At 36.7% G+C, this 21983-nt stretch overlaps 1 protein-coding gene across 1 annotated transcript in view; it reads left to right on the top strand.

Annotated features, from left to right (window-relative positions):
• Nucleotides 1-21430, top strand: part of Dis3 (DIS3 homolog, exosome endoribonuclease and 3'-5' exoribonuclease) — a 28233-nt gene extending 6803 nt beyond the window's left edge. The window contains exons 3-21 of the mRNA XM_004626294.3: nt 2177-2370; nt 2575-2648; nt 3956-4123; nt 5366-5530; nt 6533-6646; nt 6832-6969; nt 7517-7663; nt 8015-8131; nt 8356-8457; nt 9317-9381; nt 9466-9550; nt 11363-11490; nt 14473-14559; nt 15998-16154; nt 18521-18735; nt 18835-19003; nt 19139-19297; nt 20335-20457; nt 21105-21430. Coding sequence (XP_004626351.1) covers nt 2177-2370; nt 2575-2648; nt 3956-4123; nt 5366-5530; nt 6533-6646; nt 6832-6969; nt 7517-7663; nt 8015-8131; nt 8356-8457; nt 9317-9381; nt 9466-9550; nt 11363-11490; nt 14473-14559; nt 15998-16154; nt 18521-18735; nt 18835-19003; nt 19139-19297; nt 20335-20457; nt 21105-21188 — 2491 coding nt within the window. The 3' untranslated portion in view covers nt 21189-21430. The remainder of the gene's footprint in view (nt 1-2176; nt 2371-2574; nt 2649-3955; nt 4124-5365; nt 5531-6532; nt 6647-6831; nt 6970-7516; nt 7664-8014; nt 8132-8355; nt 8458-9316; nt 9382-9465; nt 9551-11362; nt 11491-14472; nt 14560-15997; nt 16155-18520; nt 18736-18834; nt 19004-19138; nt 19298-20334; nt 20458-21104) is intronic.
• The last annotated feature ends 553 nt before the right edge of the window (nt 21431-21983 follow it).

Genomic DNA, 21983 nt, shown 5'->3' on the forward strand with positions numbered 1-21983 from the left:
GATGGCTCAGTGGTCTAAAGCACCTACTTAGAACAAGCTTAGCAAAGCACAGGGACCACGGTTCAATCCCCCAGCACCACATGCCAGCCAGCCCCCGCCCCCTTGTGGACTAAGCTGGCCACACACACACACTAATAAAATAAATTAAAAAAAAAAAAGATATAACATCCCCTTAATCATCTAGTTGTATATATGTATCGCCATAGCAACACTACATCACGATTCTAAGCTCCTCATAACCAAGAGAAAACAACAAATAATTGAGGGGCTCACAACCCCTGAGCAAAACAGACTTGTGAGAGTAAAGTTTATGGGAGCCAGAGAAGTGAGCATGAGGATGTTAAACTGTTCAGATCTGCTACATTTGAAGATAATCATTCCAAATTAATAAGGGAGATAAATGTGTATAGTAATTGAACTTTGAAAAAGACAATTTGTTGGGTGAGGTTGTTTAACAATTCTTATGACACAAGTTTCTTTTTTATTAGCATGGTCTCATTATTAATTTTGTCTTTTTTTTTTTGGCAGAACTGGGGATTGAATTTAGGCCCTTGCGCTTGTCAGGCAAGCACTTATTCTACTGAGCCATGTCCCCAACCTCTTTTTAAAAAATCTTTTTGAGACAGGGTCTCATTACACAGCTCAAGATGGCCTTTCACTCACTTTGTAGGCCAGGCTGGTCTCAAACTCAAAATTATCCTCCTGCCTCAGCCTCTGAGGGCTGAGATTACAGGTGTGTACCACCACACCCAGCCTGTAGTCTGTATTTTCTTGAAGTGCTCGGAGTTGAACCCAGAATCCCTGCACTGACTCACATCCCCATTCCTTTCTTATTTTTCTAGCAGGGACTCAGCTTAGGCAGTACTTCTGTTGTGGTCAAGCCATTGTGTATATCATAGGATATTTAACTGCATCCCAGGACCTCTAACCACTACATGACAATACCCGTCTTCCCCTTGTACCACTCTCAGTGAGTTGTAACATGTAGCATTTCCAGACATGTGATGGGTGAGGGGCTGCAAATTCAACCCCTGATTGAGAACAACTGGATTAGACTAAAGATTGTGGTAATTTAATCCCACTAGATTATGCACAGTTTTTTAAAAAATAATTTCTTATAGCATGAAATTAAATGTTGCTCTTATAAGGAACACCAATAAAGCACTTGGCAGGTTTCTATGCATTGTACCTTTTGGTACTGGTAATAGGAAGATTATTTGCTTTTCTGTGCCAGGAGAGCAAATTTTGATGGGAATATCTTCATCAGATTCCTAAGTGGATTTGCAGTTTTGTTTGTTCAAGTATTATAAATAGGCCTTAGTACTGGTATTTATGGGACGATTCCTAGTACCTTTTTTTTTTTTGGCAGAGCCGGGGATTAGAACTCAGGCCCTTGAGCTTGCCAGGGAAGCGCTTATCCCACTGAGCCATCTCACTGGCCCCTATGGGACAATTCTTAGGACACTAGTAAATCTCATCTAAGATAGTTTTTACTCAAGTCATTAAAACTAAATTCAAATTTGTCACCATGGTTTTCACTGATAAGCTTAAAGCATTAGTAGGTACATTTAATGGTGGAGAATAAAAATAATTCTTAAAATCTATTAAATAAGTCTGAAATTAAATCTCTTTAGACACCAGAGGCTATTGTATTGAGTTTTCTTACTGTGCTTAAATTTGGATTTGAAAAACAAGAAGAAATAGGTAAATGTAGTCACAGATGAGAATGGATAATCTTAGAAGGAACGTGCAACCTTAACTGTGTCTGGTCTTTCCAACTCTAGTTAGTTTTTGCCTTTTATTAAATGTTCACCATGGATAATTTATGGTTAGGGATTTTTGTTAATCCACAGCTTGAAGGAAGTGTTGCAACAACTACAAAGTGTAATAGTTTGTCTCAACAAGCTATTTAATGTCCCAGCATGAAGTATTAATTCTAACCTTGAATTTTTTCTAAAAGAAAATTGAATGAAGCTTTTGATTTACAATTTTTGTCTCCCAAATTTGTTGTTTTAAAAACTTACCTATGAACGTCTTACTTATTTCTTCTTTGCACAATTAGATAAAATAGATACATGTGACTTTTCAGTTTATTGGCTTTCTTAATGACTTTCAGTGTCTGAGAAGTTTTTGTCTATTGTTTCCATTGGTTTCTTTTTTTTTTCCTCTTACATAGAGAGACCTACGTAGAACAAGAACAGGGAGAAAACGCTAATGATAGAAACGACAGAGCCATTCGAGTAGCAGCAAAGTGGTACAATGAGCATCTGAAGAAAATGTCAGCAGAAAATCAGCTGCAAGTTATCTTTATAACAAATGACCGCAAAAACAAAGAGAAAGCTGTAGAAGAAGGCATACCAGCATTCACATGTAAGCCTAAATGTAGAAGCACTTGTTGATATTTGGAAATTCATAGAAAAATTATGGGGGCCAGGAGATGGCTCAGTAGAATAAGCGCTTCCCTGGCAAGTGCAAGGGCCTGAGTTCAATCCGGTTCTGCAAACAAACAAACAAAAAATTATGATCGGGCAAGACACTTGAATTTATTAAGAACAATGTTGACTTGTTTTTCAGGTGAAGAATATATAAAGAGCTTAACTGCTAACCCTGAACTCATAGATCGTCTTGCTTGTTTGTCTGAAGAAGGGGTATGTGTCAGTTTGTTCTGTTTTGAAAGGGAAAATATTGAAAATAGCAACCTTGGGATATAAGGCTTGCAGCTGCCAGATTTGGAGACTGCAGTATCAGTAGGCTTTGTTGGCGTAGGAGTTGGGTTCTAAACAACAGGAGTGACTGTAATAGGCTTATGAACATGCCATTCCTGAATGAATTAACTTTCTAAAATAAGGGCTGGCATATGGTGACTCTATTTCTGATGCCAAAATGAATGGAACCCATGGGTGGTTTGTGAATAAGTAGTAGATGTTTGAGAAATAAAGTGACAGGCAGTGCAGATAACATGAAGTTCAAAGGTGGAGGGGAGGGAGTCAGAAGAAGAGCTAGAAGGAGCAGCACCAGATGCTGAGGACCTAGAATCTGTTCTGTAGATCAGTTATCCCTGAAGTGTCTCCCTGAAAGTCTGCTATAAAGATAGCAAGATTTTGACCTCCCTACTTCTTATGGCAGAATTGGCAGAATTAAAGCCATATGAGAATGTGGATAGGGACCTCTCTGGTATTAATTGTAAGAACACTAATGTCAATGTGAAACATGTTACATTGATACCGACTGCAAAATTAGGAGCAGAGAGCTGCGTAAAGGTTACTGCAGCAGTCAGTGGGAGGGATGTTGCTAAAGGACTAATCAAACTCTGAGCCTTCATTTTCTTTTCATGGAATGTGTATATAGTGTGTTTAGCAATAAAAACGTCGTAGCATTGTTAAGAGGATTAAATGAAATAATGGTAAATTTTTGAAATTTTTATTTCAGTGCCTAATATGTAGCTGTAGTAAGTGTAAATGGTAGCTATTATTGTAGAAATGATGTTGTAAACAGAATATTATATGTGTATCAAGTCTTTATGACATCTCTCCTATCCTGTATTATCTTTAGCTATTTTACAAAATTAAAAGTGAAAAGAAAAAACTTGAACTCGATGTTTGGAATACTGTACAGATTTAGGGTTGCCCTGTGTAATATGTAGCCACTCAATGCATATGGATATTTAAATTATAACATTCAGTTTCTCAGTTGGTACTAGCCATTTATAGATTGCTTCAGAGAAAATTGTTCTTAATGGTCATTGTGTTAGATATCACATAAAGAATGTTTCCTTTTTCAAAGAAAATTGCTCATATATAGTATAATATGGATTTAAAAAAATTACCTGATAGTAATGGTAGTTCTATATTAAAAGGCAAAAGATTCATATGATCTGAAGAGAAACCCGAGTATGATAGTTCTGTATTGAATGAACAGAAGATTTACTGCATCTTTTGGTTTGCTTATTTCATAGAATGAAATAGAAAGTGGGAAAATAATATTTACAGAACATCTTCCCTTAAGTAAGCTACAACAAGGCATAAAATCTGGTATTTACCTTCAAGGAACATTTAGAGCTAGCAGGGAAAATTACTTAGAAGCTACAGTGTGGATTTATGGAGACACTGAAGAAAATAAAGAGGCAAGTACGGAAATTTTTATGTAGTATATATAGTAAGTGTATTTTATGCACTAAGATATTTAAAATTTACTATGAAGATTTGTTTTCTTTACATTCCTAATACGTTGCGTTGAAAAAGTCATAAAAACTAGTATAATTAATAAGCAACTGTTTAGCAAGTTGCTTATTGAAAATAAGAACTTTCTGTTAGCCCACTTTTCTGAGACAGTGTCTTGATATGCACTTTAGGCTGGCCTTGAACTCATAGCAATCCTCTTGCCCCAGCCTTCCAAATGCTGAGATTACTGGCATGTGCCACCATACCTTACCTTTTTTTCTTAATGTTTTTATTTCAATCTTTTATTTGGTACAGAGTCTCACTATTAGCTTGGGCTTGTAGTGATCCTCCTTTTTCAGCCTCCCCAGTGCTGGGATTTCAGGTGTGTGCCACACCTGGTTTCAGTGGCTGACACAGCGCACCTGGGGTACTGGGACTGGCACAGCATGTGGTACTGGGGATGGAATCCGTCTCCTTGTGCCTCCCAGGCAGGGGCTTAGATCACTGAGCTAGCCCACTCCCCCCATCCCCCCACTCCCTATCCTCCATCCCCCCTTTCTGGTACCAGGGATCAAATTCAGGACCTTGTACTTGCCAGGCAGATGTTTATGCTGCTGAGCTATCTCCCCAGACCCTAGCCTACTTTTAAAAGTAAAAATCTAAGCCATCAAATGATAAAAAATGAGATGCTTTCATTTTATATATTGTGACCAATTATGGCACATACTATCTGTATATCATTCAGAGGATTTCCAGTGGTCATTGTTTGCCAGATACTATTCTAATGCTTTGTATACAAGATTCCATTTAACCTTTAGCCCAACCTATAAAAGTAGTTCTTATGTTTTCATTTCACTGAGGTTTAAGAAGTTAAACTTTTTCCGAGACTCTTGGTGCTGGGGCTGGGAATATACTCAATAGCACAAGCACCTGCCTGGCATGTGCAAGGTCCTGAGTTAAATTCCCAGTGACTGTATAAGTTATATTAGAGTCATGAGCACAATCTCTGTTTTCTGACCTGTGTTTTTTCTACTTACTGTGTAGATAATAGGAGTGTAACAAAGGAAGACTATTAAACAAAAAAAATACAAGGAAAAAAATATAAAAATTACATAAAGATACTCAGAACATATATAAGCTTCTAGGTGGCTTTTCAGCCCTGCTGTTACAGTATTTGAGCACATGCTATCTGTTGTTTTAAACAGATAATTGTACAAGGACTAAAACATTTAAACCGAGCTATTCATGAAGATGTTGTGGCCGTGGAGCTTCTCCCCAAGAGTCAGTGGGTAGCACCGTCTTCTGTGGTTTTGCAGGATGAAGGGCAACTTGAGGATGATGTGGATAAAGAAGAGGAGAGAGCACACATGGTATGAAACACACAGGCTTCACTTTCATGCCTGGAATTTAGTACAGTACCCCTGTATTACCAGGTCAGCTTCAGAGAGACTGGCTTTCATTGTTTTCAGATCATTGAATGAAATTGTAGCTCTGAAGATTCATTATATATCATACGTAGCTTTTATTTTAAGTATGTAACTGGTTTTCTTTTAATATCATAATTTACTCAAATAAATTGGTTTAAATACAGACTCAGTCAATATGAGTTTATTACTGGAAATTTGTGGCATTCAGTATGGGATCTGAATTACTAAGGTTCAGATGAATAAAAATTTCTGAAATGCTTTTATGTAATGTTAAAATTTCCTCAGTATGTTTCTGAGCCTTTATATTTGGGCATGTCTAAGAGTCCATCTTTCTTACTCTATTACAGAGAGAATGGTGCTTATAAACTAGGTCTACTTGAAATGACATACTGATTTTCCTGCTTTAGAATTATAAAACTAATATAATTGAAATACATGCAACATTCATAGTTCTTCTTTTTCTATCAGTTTTATGGAGTCTTACTATAGCCACTAAGATCTCTTCGAAAAGAAGACATTCTTTGAGACATTTTTGTTTTGGATAAGAAAGAACCTACTGTCTTTTTAAAATGAATAATAAAGGTGCAAAAGTGATCCAGTCATCATAAGCACATAACTAATTAGTGTTAACTAGTATAAAGCCTAGTCTACTGATTCCTGGGGTTGTATGTGTTTCAGTCAGTGAACTCTTATTTAAAACTAGAATGAGTTCTGACATATTAATGTTTTTTAATTGTCTCTTTGTAATGTTTTATTAAATGGTACTGTGCTCATGGCTTGTTTTACCATGTTCTTGCTTGGAATGTTGAAGTCCAATGATTCTGTAGTTTTATGTCATAATTTACTACTTCAATGTATGAGTGCCCATGTATGTGTTTCTAATTTTGAAGGAAAGTCTCATTATACCTAGAAAAATGACCGAAGGTTTTTATTTTTATATTTTAGCTTAAGACTGCTATAAATGAAAAAATGTTAAAGCCTACAGGTAGAGTTGTAGGAATAATAAAAAGAAATTGGAGACCATATTGTGGCATGCTTTCCAAGTCTGATATTAAGGAGGTGAGTAGAGAACATGTTCCTATTGATAAAATAGTGATAAATATTTAATAGAACGTGTAGTGTGCCTTTTGTACTTATTTTCATATTTTGTTTGCATTAACATTTCCTGGGTACTTGCCTAGCGCGTGAAACACCACAGGGTTGATCTCAACACCACCAAAACAGTTTTCCCTAATTTTTTGTAGTCAAGAAGACATCTTTTCACACCTGCTGATAAAAGAATCCCCCGGATTCGGATAGAAACCAGACAGGCTTCCGTGTTAGAAGGACGGAGGATTATTGTTGCTATTGATGGGTGGCCCAGAAATTCCAGATATCCAAACGTGAGCTTGAAGTACTGATTTTTATCTGAGGATATTTAATTAACAGTTTGTGACTAATAGGGTTGCTTTTCATGAAGAAAGAATATTCTGTTATTTAGGATTTTATACAAACCTAGGGATATTTCACATAGTTACTAAATAGAATGCCAAAATTCAGCATTAATTTTATGAAATTCCAGTGTAAATCTTGTGGTTACTTTTATTCAAAAAGCCAAACAACTTTTGGTGATTGAATCTGAAAAAGTATTTGAATCCTGAATGGATTCTAATCCACAAATTTTGAAATTACTGTTTTTGAAGCACATTTTAAACCTGAAAGTTATTAGCAAATAAATAGAAGTGTTGTGATATTAGCATGGCACTCTTACGTTTTTATGGCAAAGTAGTGGCAGTCTTGTCATTTTCAGCTTTGAAGTTAACCAGTGGGGCATTTTAAAAATGCTAAAGGAACATTTAGATATTCTGAGGTGATATGTGCAATGCTAAAGAACTTAATACGATAAGTATTTAGAAGATATGTCTTTCTAATAAAACCTTTTGCTCTTAGGGACACTTTGTAAGAAATTTAGGCGATGTTGGAGAAAAAGAGACTGAAACAGAAGTTTTGTTACTTGAACATGATGTTCCTCATCAGCCTTTTTCACAGGCTGTTCTTAGCTTTCTGCCAAAGATGCCTTGGAGCATTACTGAAAATGTAAGTTGAAAACAGTTGTAAGAGTGACTGTAAATTATATTCTGGCAATTTTAAATTTTTATATTTGTTTTTAAATATATAGAAAGTATGGTTTGTCTTCCCCCGCCTTCAGCTAGATGAGCACTATTATTACATCAATCATTTACTTACTTGCTGAAAGATAAACTTTGCCAGATTGTAGCCCCTAGTAAATGTCAGATTTTTCAAGTGCATAAAAACCACTGGCTACAAATCATGTGTACTTTTCTATCAGGAAATTAAAGCTGAGTTATTTCTGTGCAATGACATGACAGTAGCTGTATTGCAGCTGTGCAAGTGAACTAATTTTGTTGTTTATAATGTGTTTTTTAGGACATGAAAAACCGAGAAGACCTGAGGCATCTGTGTGTGTGCAGCGTGGACCCTCCAGGGTGCACCGATATCGATGATGCTCTGCACTGTAGAGAGCTCACCAACGGGAACTTGGAGGTTTGCACGCGGCTATGGCATTCATGTTATCTGCCTTTCTTACCCTCATGCAATTCTTTAGTTTATTTTCTTTTAATCTAAGAATGTGTGAATTAGTCATGTTAGGGTTTTAGCTACAAAAACTAATAGGATGTATTGCTAAATTTCTTCTCATTTAATCTCCATTGGTATGTCTACTTTATTAATAATTCATGTTACCATCCGTTTATTTTTACCTTTTTCAGGTTGGTGTTCATATTGCTGATGTTAGCCATTTTATTAGGCCAGGAAATGCGTTGGATCAAGAATCAGCCAGAAGAGGAACAACTGTGTATCTCTGTGAAAAGGTAAGTACATTGAATTTAATATGCTTTTAACTCTCGTTGGCACTTGTGAGTTCCTTAATAATCATAGTTTAAAGCAGTATAGAACTTAGCTAAAAGAATAAGGTGGCCTAAAGCACTGGGTTCAATGCAGCTTTTGGTGTTTAGCAGCATATATGATAATTAGGTATAGTTGATCTAAAAGTGTGTGTAGTTCAGTGGTGCCTCAGTTCACGAACCTAATTTTTTCTGTGATTCAGGAAAAAATGGTTACATTTGGGTTCCTATGGGTCATGTTTGTTGCCCAACACAGAGTTTGACAAACAATATTTAGCTTGCTAAACCAAGTTGTCAGAGCACAGAAAGATTTGTGAACTGAGGTATACCTCTAGTTTTCCTTTAGATAAGAATCTCACAAATTTATATAGAACAGTTGTAAATGTGAGGGGAAGGTTAAACTTTGTTATAGACTCATGGTCAGAATTCTCCATGTAGTTTTTTCATAAAAACTTAGTTTCTCTCTTTCTAAATTTTAAAACACTGTAATTTGTTATGAAACATTTGAGTAAGTTAAAGCCTATGTCAGTTATCAAATATCATAGACTTCGAACTTTGGGGACAGCAAGATGGTTAGTACAGAGGATTTAAGCTTAAATGAACTGGTGTGAAATCCAGCTTCTTTTATTACTTGCTTTTTGTAACAATTTTGTGGGAGTCTTTTTTCCACAATCATTTTTTTACTTGATGTTTTCTTAAATCTCCTAGTGAAAAGACCAGAACACTCCTTTTTTCTCCTTGTTCAGTTAATGCAGTTTGAGATTAGAACCCTGCATAAACATATGGACAAACCTAAGTAACCAAAGATTCTTTTTCTCTTTTACAGAGGATTGACATGGTTCCAGAGTTGCTTAGCTCTAATTTATGTTCCTTAAGATGTGATGTTGACAGGTATTTATACATGCTTGTCCAGGAGAACATTGTATTTACTGTTTTAACTGATTCACAACAAATGTTGTCCATTTTAACTTATAGGCTGGCATTTTCTTGTATTTGGGAAATGAATCACAGTGCTGAAATCTTAAAAACAAGATTTACCAAAAGTGTCATTAATTCAAAGGTTAGTTTCATGGTTCATTTCTAATGTTTAAAATAGCTGATACTTCTAACAGTTTTCTAGATTGTTTTTAAAAATTTAGGCTGATAAAAGTGTATTTTTATTATAAAGTCAAAGCTAGTTTTGTGTTCTTCAGTTATTTGCTTAATTCTTGATGTTGCTTAAAACATTGTTTAGTTTATGTGGCAGTGTTCTGTGTTTAGAAACTTATAAAAGCAATTGTTGAGAAGATCAAATAGATGGGGCTGGTGAGATGGCTCAGTGGTCTAAAGCACCTACTTAGAACAAGCTTAGCAAAGCACAGGGACTGCGGTTCAATCCCCCAGCACCACCCCTGGTGGGCTGAGCTGCCCCCCCCCAGACAAATAAATAATTAAATAAAATTTAAAAAAAAAAAAAAAGATCAAATAGATGATTTTATGTCCAACTCAGGAACCCCAGTAATTGAGATTATTTCTACTTGGAAATAATCATTGCTTTAAAAATTAGCGTGTGTGTTGTGTTCTAGTTCTCATTTTTCTCATAGAAGTGATGTGAGAAATCACACCATGCTCAGACATAATGGAGCCAGATTATCTTTCTCATCTTTTTCTGCTTTTTCTACTTTTCTCTAAGTTCTGTCTCTTTTAAAGCAGATTTTAGGGCCAGGGAGATGGCTCAGTGGAATAAGTGCTTCCCTGGCAAGCGCAAGGGTCTGAGTTCAATCCCCGGTTCCGAAAAAAAAAGAAAAAAAAAAAATAAACCAGATTTTATTGGTACATTTTAGATACATACAATGATCACATCATAGAGAATTTAAACCTCTACATGATATAACTCGTTTCTCCCCCCGCTTCTCCCGACCTCCCTACAACCCTCTTGCTTGCCCCATTTACAAAGCTTTGTTTCCCTCTTTTCCTTCTGTTGTTTTGTTTTGCTTTGTCTTTTGGTACCAGGAGTTGAACTCAGGATGTTATGCTTGCCAGGCAGGCGAGGTGCCGCTGAGCTATATTCCCCAGCCCGCATGTTATTCTTTTTTCATTTTTTTTTTAAAACCTTTTCTTTCATTTCTCCCTCCCTTCTCTCTTGTGCCCTTCCCATTTGAACATTTTCTTCCTGTTTCACAATATACAGTTTCTATTTCACTATCATACACTTTCGGTTTCTTGTACCAGAGAAACAGTGTGGTATTTATACATGTGTATCTGATTGATTTCACATAAGGGTATGTACTCAAGGTGCATCCATTTACCCAGAAATGTCTCAAGTGTTTCCTTGTGGTCAAGTAGTACTTCATTGTATAAAAGAACTACATCTTCTTTATCCATTCACTGGTTGGTGGGCACTTGGTGTTTTCCCAAGATTTGGCTATAATAGACTGTGCCTCTGTAAACATAGGTATGCATATATTGCTGTAGTATGATGCATTTGATTCTTTTGGGAAGATACCCAGGAGGGGATCTCCAGGCTCTCTTATATTGTCCTTCATTCTTTCATAAGTATTCCTAGTTGGATGTGCACTAATTGAAATATGAAAGTAGCTATAGCCTAAGCAGCTTTTAATACTATTTTGTTTAATGTAAGTTTCTTTGTGTTGTATAGTACCTCAGTTTTAGAAATGATAGACGTGAAGTATAAGTACTATATGCTATGAATTTTTCTTGTTCTCATTTTTCTGAAGTCCTAGATCTTTTTATGTAGTGGATACATGAGATAAAATTGGTATGGTTAAATAGAAAGTAATTGGGTAAAGTGACATAAGTGCTAGGCCAATTTTTATCACTTATGAGAATTATACTAACGCAAGAGGCTTTTTTTTTTTTTTTTTTTTTTTAGGCTTCTCTTACTTATGCTGAAGCACAGATGAGAATTGATTCAGCAACCATGAATGATGACATTACCATTAGTCTCCGTGGACTCAATAAACTCGCTAAAATTCTGAAAAAAAGAAGAATTGAGAAAGGGTATGTTTCAAAACTATGAATTAGATGTGTTTTACTTATTGGGATATTAAGATAACTTGGATTATTTGGAGTGCTTAAGTATGACAGTGCTGAATTATTTATAATAGGCTGGGGGCTGGAGAGAAGGACCTGAATTTGATCCCTGGTTCCAAATGCCGTGTCGGACCATGAACCCCGGGTGCTGTGCCAGCTGCACACACCTGAATTCCCAGCACTGGGGAGGCTGAGACAGGAGGATCACTACAAGTCTGAACTGCGTAGTGAGACCCTGTAGCAAATAAACAAATAAATGATTTTTTAAAAATTTAAAATAGGCTGAATCAAGACAAGTGAAGACACCTAATTTCTTCTAGTTAACTTAAATATTAACAGCTTGATTCTGTTCTAATGGTGAGAAATTGCCTTAGTTACTTTCCCATTGCTGACACAATTCGCAGCACCCACATATTATAAGAGGAAAGGCTCATGGTTTGTAGAAGAATCAGACCATAGTTGACTGGCGCGGGCAGACCAAAGGCAGGAGAGCTGCAAGCAGCCGTACAAGCCAGGCTTTCTCTACATTTCCTGCAGGTGGCAAGGCTTTAGATCGGTCACACTCACACTGGGCTCCCTCATCCACAGTATCAGTACCCCACCCTTGATCTACACTCACATACCCTGCTCCTACTATCTTTGGAACTCCCTAGTGTGACTTCGTTAGCTTTGGGGGAACATCTAGATGGGAACCATAACAAGTTGTGCTAAGAAGTTACGAGTCTAAAGTTCTCTAAAAAAATTTCAGAAAGGCAAAGACTTCTTAAGACTTCTATAAATTGTTTCTAACTTTAACTACAAATGGTTTTCAGATTAAATATTTGTTTTCAGGTGTTTATAAAGTAAATGCATACAGAGTCCTCATTGTGTGTTAGAGTTGGAAAAAATTATACATTGTCTAGAATTGTATCATGAGCAGTTACTAAGAAATTTTCATAGGTGATGGTAAATTCTATTATCAGTGCTAGTTCATAAAATGTGGCTATTTCCTTTTTTTTTTTGAGACAGGGTCTAGCTATGTAGTTCGGGCTAGCTTTTAACTCACTAGGCAGCCCAGGCTGGCCTTAAACTCCAGGACAATCCTCCTGTCTTAGCCCCCCAAGAGCTGGGATTATAGGCGTGTGCCATCATGCCTGGCTTCCTATTTACATTTAAGTTCATTAAAATTAACTAATTTTCCTGTCTTACTGGCCTCATGTGGCTAATAACTATCATATTTGACAGTACAACTATAGGATGTTTCCATCTGAAGAAAATTCCACTTTACACTTTATAGTGTTGTTTTGGGGGATTATGCTTAGCCATTGCTGTTTCTCCTCACACCTCAGTTTTCTGACTTTTTCTTCTGATCTTCAATATGTAGTGTGAGATTGTTTAAGGATTACATATATGTATTAAAGCCTAACAGATGTTATCAAACTAGACCAAAGCTCTTGCTCAAACTTAAGCTGGAAATAATTGGACTTTTTTTAGGACATAAAATGACAGTCATTCAGTAAATTACCTTTTAGTCTGGTAGATTAGGTATCAGAAACAAATTTGTAAAGAAATTTTTAGACAGTTTCTTTAAAAAGCAAAGTGGGACCTGGGGATGGCTTAGTAGTGTAGTACATAGGTACCAGGTATCAGGGCCTAGATTCTGTCTCCAGCATTGTGAATGAATGAATGAATGCATGCATGCGTTATAAATAAAACAAGCTGAAGTCACTATTTCTGATATTTTTATAGTAAGAGGTACAAATTTGTATTGGTAACTAGATTTTCAAAAATAGAAAATTTTTTACTCTGTTTTTTTCTAAGACTGTCATCTATTCCTAAAAGATAGCTTTGAATTTCTTAGTTGTAGAGTGAATGGAAAAATAGTGACCTCTTTTACCTTTAATTATTAATACTTGGGTGAAAAGGAAACATTTTTACATGTTCTGTGAATATAGTATTGGACCTTATGTGGAATCTTGTACTGTATAACAAAAAAGGAATATTTGTCAGGATTCCTTTTTTAGTGTCCCTTTTGTAGGTTTTCTAATAAAGATGAGGAATAGAAGATGAGGAGAACTTAAAATCTCACCTAACTTCCCTCATCTCATTTTTTTCTTCCACATTGTCCAAGATCGCCTGAAGTTAGGTTGACGGAGCTGATTTCAGTGAAACTAGCTTCAGGTATAAACATTAGACTTACGTGTGTAAGGTTTTTAAAATTTCTTTTCAAAGGACAGCTTGACTACTCACTAAATGAGCCATTTGTGTGACTCCTGTAGCATAGTACATTATCTTACACATGGCTCTCAGATATGGTAGCCAGCAGTGCATGCAACATAATGGGAGTAGCAGTTGATTCTGTTCTAAGCAACATCTTTCTGTTGCTTGATGTGGAATGTACTTAATAACTGTCCATCTTCTGATGTAATACCACCCCACCGTGGCAGCCTCTCTTTGCCTCTGTTTACCTCAACTGAATACTATATATGTTTTCAGTAAATAAAATCTCACCTGTCATTTTTATGATTGCAAAGTTGGGTAGCTCAGTAAAAACCTAAGTTGGGTATGGAGTATATTCAAGCTCTCAGAAGCAGTTGCTATTGTTCATGTGTTAATTTAATTTTAAATCTATGAAATACTAAGCTGTTCCTGAAAACAAAATGTAAAAACCTTCAAATGAACAATTCTCACACGCTTAATACTTAATCATCTTCTATTGTATGTATGCAGGGTCTCACTACATAGATCGGACTTGTAGTGATTTTCCTTTTTTCAGCCTCTCAAGCACTGGGATTACAGTGCGTGCCACCATGCCCTGGGGGCCTGGCCACTGTGCTTTGCCTAAGCAGGTGCTTTAGTCCACTGAGCTACCTGGCTGGCCCTCATTTTCTACTTTAAAGGTATCATCTCCACAGTTTTATTTTTATTACTGGCTCATTTCACTAATTCATCTCTTTAATTTTTAATTAGGGCTTTGACACTTTCTTCTCCTGAAGTTCGATTTCACATGGACAGTGAAACTCATGATCCTATAGATCTACAGACCAAGGAACTTAGGTGTGTGATTTTTTTCTGATGGACAGTAGACAAAATTTTAAGTGTAATGTCTAGTACTTACATTAATAATAAGACATTTGTATTCAAAATATTTGTTTTAGTTATGATTTCTATGAATTTGTACTTGGCTTATGAACTATTTGGAAAAGTAAATATACTTACTTTAGTTTTGCTTATAAAACTGGGTAGTTAATATAAAAATTTCCAATATGACTTGCTTTGGTTTGCTTGGTTTCTGCTTTGATTTTTTTCAGTAGTAGTAGTTATAATAAAAGAGTACCTTGATTAATTGCCTAGGTATTTAGTATAAAGTACACAGAGGTACAACAAGGTACTGATAAATCCACAGGCTTGGAAGCCAAACTCCAGGTTTGTGTACCATTTCTGCTGCTACTGCTTACACAGTTTCCAGTAGGTTACATACCTGCTTTACATGCTTCAGTTTCCCTCTGTAAGCTGGTTTGTAATGATACCTGCCTGTAGGATGTTCTGAAGACTGTTTGGATATTAGCTGTTGATGTATTTGTGTTATTTAGTTAAGATGTAGGATACAAGGATAATTTTGCTCAATCAGGTTAGGCTTCTTTCCACATCTCTTACATGAGGAAATTACAAAATTAGATAGATATGACATATGATATGATATAATATGATATAGATATATGCATACACTTCTCTAGTAAATGAGCAAGGGGTGAAGATTGGAATATACTCAGATTTTTTTTTACTTAGGAAGAGTGTGTGCTTTAGAGTCAGCTAAGATTTCTAAAGCTTCGTTAGACTGAAAGATCTGTACAAACATGTCTCATCAGTACTAACATTGAGCTCAATATTGAACCTTTAATGAAAGTAGAAAATCACCCGTTTCTTTTTACAAAAAGGAAGCATATGACATTTCTAAGGTAATGACTCCATATAATTGGAGATCTTCCTAATTAAAAATTAATATATTTTAGAAATCAAGAAATTAGATGTTATTAAAAACAAAAACATGAATGAAAGTTTAATACTGCATGTTCAGTGTCTTGAGAGGAAATAGGATATACTCTGAAGGCAGATAATTTATTAAACTAAGCTCTAACTATTCATAGAATAATTACAGAGGTATACAGAAAAAAAGCCATATCAGATTGATTAAAGTTTTGAAGTCATATTGTATGGATTTAGATTCTGGTAAATATAGTAAAGCTTTCTTTTTTTTGAGTGCAGCTTGTAAAGTCTTATCATAAAAGGTGTCCTGACAGTCAGTGCACAAAAAGAGATTGTTAGAATCGTGAGAAGAGAGAAAAAAGGGATTGCTCAAAGTACGCATTTGCATACATCTAAATGTTGGTAGGAAGTGCTTTCATTATGTTGGTGGAAAAGAAGACTTGGGGAAGAGTAAGGTAGAAGAAAGGCTCAGCTTCTCTTTTCTGGCTTAATGCCTTTTCCATTGCAGAGAAACAAATTCCATGGTGGAAGAATTTATGTTACTTGCCAATATCTCTGTTGCAAAAAAAATTCATGAAGAATTTTCTGAACATGCTTTGCTAAGAAAACATCCTGCTCCACCCCCATCAAATTATGAAATCCTTGTTAAGGCAGCTAAGTCCAAGGTAAGATCACCTAGCTTGAAAAATTATCTTTGTGTTATGGTGTAACCATTGCACTATAGAATTTATATTCACCTCTCCATAAAAGTTGGGTTTCTTGTAGTAAAATATACAAATAATTTGGGGGCCGGGGAGATGGCTCAGTGGAATAAGTGCTTCCCTGGCAAGCACAGGGGCCTGAGTTCAATCCCCGGTTCTGCAAAAAAAAAAAACCCCAAAAACCCAAAAACAAGTAATTCTTGTTCTGAAAAACAAGTCACGTATCTTGATTATGGTTGTCTTTTCTTACATTGATATTAACATCATCTGCTTAATGTCTTTAGTGTCTTAATCCTTTAATATCTTTTTTTTTTTTTTTTTTTTTTTTTTTTTTTTTCTTTTTTTGTATTTTAGGGAAGGGTCTACTAGGTGTTCAGAGTCTCACTATTAGATTGCACTTGTAGTGATCCGCCTATTTTCAGCCTCCCAAGAGCTGGGATTGCAGGCAGTCCTTTAATGTCTTTAAGAAGTACCAAATGCTAAAGCCAGATGTTTTAATCTAGATGGTTATTTGCAGTGTGCTATACACATAGTTTCTATGTCTCTGTCCTTTGAATATAGTGCTTCTTTGAACTGCCTAACTTTAGAGATTTAATCATTTGTTTTGTTTCTTTGCAACTCAGTTTAGCCCTCTTTATATCATGTTTTTCCCCCTCTGTCTTTTTTATTATGTATTTAGTACAAGGTCTCACTATGCAGCTTGGTCTCATAGTGATCCTTCTGTTTTCAGCCTTCCAGCGCTGGATTACAGGTGTGTGGCTCACCACCCAGGGGTGGAACCAGCACGGCACGTGGTGCTGGTGATTGAACCCTGCGCCTGTGCTTGCCTAAGCAGCTGCTTACTCAGCTTAGCTGTCTTGCTGGCCCTGTGTCATGTTTTTTTGGAAAAAACAAAAACAAAAAATAAAAATAAAAAAAACACAGCTGTTTATTGATCTCATACATAGAAAAGAGGAAGAATATTAAAAAGCCACTATCTTTTCAGCCCTTGCCTCTGGTTAGTAGGGCTTTCTTTAGGTTTGCCTGTCCTTGAGATGGCATAAACTGATTTCAGTTTTCCTTATGTACTGAGCAGGCCTCATCTTTCCCATCTCACAGATCTTTGGAGGGGTAGCAGTGGGTCTCAGGACGCTGTTTTAACAAACTGGTGATTTCCAGTTTTAGCTCAGACCTTCATGGTTTACTTTGCCTTACTGTTCATCAGAACTAAAAAAAAAAAAAAAAAAAAAAAAAAAAACCTTCTACCATTTTTTGGAAATAAAGCAGTTGAAGGCAGAGACTTGAAATATACTTTTTCTAAAAAAAAAAAAAAAAAAAAAAAAAAAAATAGGTCCGGCCAAATAGCTCAGTGGATTAAAGTGCCTGCAAAAAGGCACAAGGGCCCAGGGTTCGAGCCCCAGGCCTGCCATGCTGGACCTGCCCCTAGGGCACGCTGAGACTGGGCATGGTGGTGCACGCCTTTAATCCCAGCACTTGGGAGGCTATAAACAGGAGAGTCACTATGAATTGGATCTAGTAGTGAGACCCTGAACACCCTGTAGACCCTTCCCTAAAATACAGAAAAAAAACCCCAAAAACTAAACCTAATCTGTACAGATTACTGTCCTGAGTTAGTGGTTTTTCTCATTGTCTTCTTAAAACCTAGCTAGAGGAAGAAAGATTTAATTATGTTTTAAGGATTTTCCTGAAGTAGAATAGAGTAGCTTTTTAGAAAAATGTGGAGGAAAGAATTGCAAGATTCCAAAAAGTGTGCAGATCTTTGATTCTCCTCACCCTGACAGGTATATTAGCAAGCACAAACTAGACTTAGAAATAGCTCTGCTCCTACCACCCTCTGTCCTTTGAAACTTCACCATGGTCTTGATACTTCATATCTTCAGATGCACTTAGGAAATTTTAAGCTTTGGTTTTGTACAAAACAGTCCTTATATAATACAAAGTTACTTTTAGTTCTCCTAGCTAACAGATGAGAGGTGTGAGTTGAAATTATCTAGTGAAAACCACTGTGCTATGTGTGTTGAGAATATAGTATTTAGGTTTGTTGTTTTTGTTCTGTTTTTCTTTTGCAGTATTGGGGATTTAACCCAGAGCTTTCACACTGAGATGGTTTCAGCCCTTTGCTGTTTGTTTTTGAGATAGAGTCTTGCTGAATCATTAATTGCTCCAGCTGTGCTCAAACTTTTGACCTACCTACTTCTTTCAGCCTCCCAGAGTGCTGGGATCACAGAAGTGCACCACCACACTCAGCTATTTAGTTTTATTTTTGAAAATATGATATTTGATAATAGGTGTATTTCATGTGATACTTTTCTCCTTTGTTTTGTACACAGAATTTGGAAATTAAGACTGATACAGCCAAATCATTGGCTGACTCTTTGGACCGAGCGGAATCTCCTGCTTTTCCCTATTTAAACACTCTGTTGAGAATACTCGCTACCCGCTGTATGATGCAAGCTGTGTACTTCTGTTCTGGGATGGACAGCGATTTCCATCACTATGGCTTAGCATCCCCGATATACACGCATTTTACCTCTCCTATCCGAAGGTATGTTTTCCTTATGAAATTAAAGGACATAGAGTTAATTTTGCATTTAAGAGGCGCTTATAAAGCTCGTTGGCGGCACATTCTCCTTTATGCATCTAGGTATGCGGACATCATCGTTCATCGGCTGTTGGCTGTGGCCATTGGGGCGGACTGTACTTATCCAGAGTTGACAGACAAACACAAGCTCGCAGATATTTGTAAAAACCTCAATTTCCGGCACAAAATGGCTCAGTATGCTCAGCGTGCATCAGTGGCTTTTCATACGCAGGTATCTTTGTTAATTCAGTCATTCCCTGAAAGATAAAGAAGTTCTGTTGCTTGTATTTTTATTTCATTTTAAAATTATTTTTGTGAATTTAATATACTTTAAGACCCTTAAGTAAGACTGTATGGTATTTTACAGTTATTTTTCAAAAACAAAGGAATTGTAAGTGAAGAAGCCTATATCCTTTTTGTCCGAAAGAATGCTATTGTGGTGTTAATTCCAAAGTATGGTTTAGAAGGGACGGTTTTTTTTGAAGAAAAGGACAAACCAAAGCCACAGCTTATTTATGATGATGAGGTACAGTATTTCTAATGTTTTATATTCTTGGGATGGTAGAACTGTCTTTGATCACAAATGGTAATTATGCAGTGTAATATTCTGTATTCTAAAGAATTGAATCTCCAAATACATGGCAGATTATCCATGCCAGCTAAGCTGTGGTTTTATGCCCAGAATTTCTTACCTCATGATATCTTCCCATATACAAATGTCATATTTTTTATGGTATGTAAGATTTTACTTTAGGTTGCTAGATAAAATGAAGAGATAAGACCAGGGATAATAGCACAGTGGCATAAGCACCTGCTGGCAATTGCAAGGTCCCAAATTTGATCCCTTGTACCAAAAATGAAGAGATAAGTGGTTGCTTATAAGCTCAGGGAAGGAATAATTTTCTCTCCTTTTCCCTCCCCTTCCCCCCCCAATTCTCTCTGTCCATTCTCTCCCCCTTTCCCTCTCCCCTCTTCCCTCTTTCCCTCCCATTCTGTCCTCCCTCTCCTCTCCTTCCCTCTCTGTCCCCCATTCCCCCCCCCAGCCCCTCACTCCCCATCTGTCTCCATCTCTTTTTTTTTTCTTTTCCCTGTCTGTTTTGAGACAGCGTTTTACTTCATAGTCCAGGCTGGCTTCAAACTCACAGTGATCCTTCTGCCTCAGCCTCCCAAGTGCTGGGATTTCAAGTATGCACCACGCCTGGCTTTTCTTTTCATAACTTCCAGTTGCTCTAGTTCCATAAACTTAGTAGACTTAGAGCTCTGAAAGGTTACTTAATCTGTACCCAAGTATTTTGTGTTCCTCTACTGGGCCCAAAATTCTCCAATTAGTGGGGTGAGAATCTTGAGGTTACTGTACCTTAGGTCTAGCTTATGGAGAGGAGGAAGTGTGCAGATAAATATGTCATGTTTATGTGAGACTTCTAGATTTATGTTTTGTTATACTGAATAACTATATTAATACAAGTAACTTTTAAGTTTAATTTTTTACTAAGAAAAGTAAATTATAAATAGAGTCTTGGGTGTAGGAAGAAATTAAGAATAAAATGTGAATTTTTTTTTTAGACACCTTCACTTAAAGTAGAAGGTACGATATTCCATGTGTTTGATAAAGTTAAAGTGAAAATCATGTTAGACTCATCTAATCTTCAGCATCAGAAAATCCGAATGGCCCTGGTAGAACCTCAGGTGAGACCAAGCTCCCTAAGTTCTCTATTACAGTAGAAAACACTGAGTATTTGCGGGGGCGGGGGGGGGGGGATTTCTGTGCGCTGTTGGAATTCAGTCAAGTGTGGAGTCCAAGGAGCTGCAAAGCATGTTCTGTTTTCTCACGCTTCCCTGAGGCCATAGGATCCCAAACATCTGAGATTGTTCTGGGGTCCTTGGGGTCAGAGTGCCTACATCAAAGACCTTTAAGGTCTTCTGCCAGTCTTTTTCTCTATAGTTTTGTATTCTGCACTGTTGAAGGTCACGTGTATGTTCTTCACTTAAAATACCGGTTTTTAACCTGTGTCTATTCCCGACGCTCCTGAGGCCCTGATGTTCTCGTACCAGTCAGTGACTACATTGGGTAAATTGAGCATAAAAAAGAGCTTTTAGCTAAGAACACTGCCCAGATAACAAGCTTCTCTCCTAGAGATTGTCTGCCATTTAACATTTCTGCACGATTACTTGGTGTAAAATATGTGTACTTGGTGCACAGAACCTTTGTAGCTCCTTTTCCTCCCCTCTACCCCTACACCCTACACATTTTCAAAATAGAAGGGCAGTTAGAAAAGGAGGGTGAGATTTATTTCTTTCACTCACCTTACTTTTTCCTGTTTGTACTGCTTTAGATACCAGGAATAAGCATTCCTAATGAGATTTCAAACATGGACATTAATGAACCAGAGGAGAAGAGGAGGAAGCTTGAAAAGTAGTTACTTTTAACAGCAAACTTCAAAGATGGATTTCCTTTATAAAAACAACTTGAGAGACTACTTCTGAGCCTCTGTGATAGTTTGTTACTTTTAAATACATTTTAATTTCAGAAATTTGCATTTTTATTAAACTGTTGACTGTGTCTGTCTTATCGTACTACTTTGTTTCTGGATTGAGCAGAACCATTTATGCAGAAAAATTCAATTGAATATCCATCACTTAAATAGTGACAGGATAGCAACTTCAGGGATCTGTAAAGATCATTTAAATGGAACACTCATGTACTCATTGAAGAGCAGATTAATTTTGCGTAAGTACTTCAATTATTTAATATTGGTTAAAAAAAAAAAAAAACAACTATTTCCCTGTAGGGAGAAATAGGAGATTTTTAGAGGCAAGGAGCAGTCCTTCCTAAGTCTTGAAAGCTGTCTGTGTTTGATATGTAATCTCCTTTGCCATTTTAATTTATTAAACTTGCAGTAAGCACTCCCCCACTATTATCACAAGTCTCCCATGGTCCTTGAAAGGCTGTTTGGGAATTGCTAGGAAGACAAATAGAATATTTTGACCTGACTGGAAGAAGTTTTTTGTTACCAGGTAGTTAAGTATCATGATCATCCTTGACCTTCAGCTCGTGTCTCCCAAAAGAAGGTATTAAAATTCAGAAAGAATGGGCTGGGGAGATAGCTCAGCGGTCTGAATGCCTGCTTGGCAAGCACAAGGACCTGGGTTCCATGCCTGGTACCTCATGCCATGCCAGCCTGGAACCACTAAAAACCAAGCATGGTGGTGCA

This window comes from Octodon degus, unplaced genomic scaffold (genome assembly GCF_000260255.1).
Source record: "Octodon degus isolate 3935 unplaced genomic scaffold, OctDeg1.0 scaffold00013, whole genome shotgun sequence".
Lineage (NCBI taxonomy): Eukaryota > Metazoa > Chordata > Mammalia > Rodentia > Octodontidae > Octodon > Octodon degus.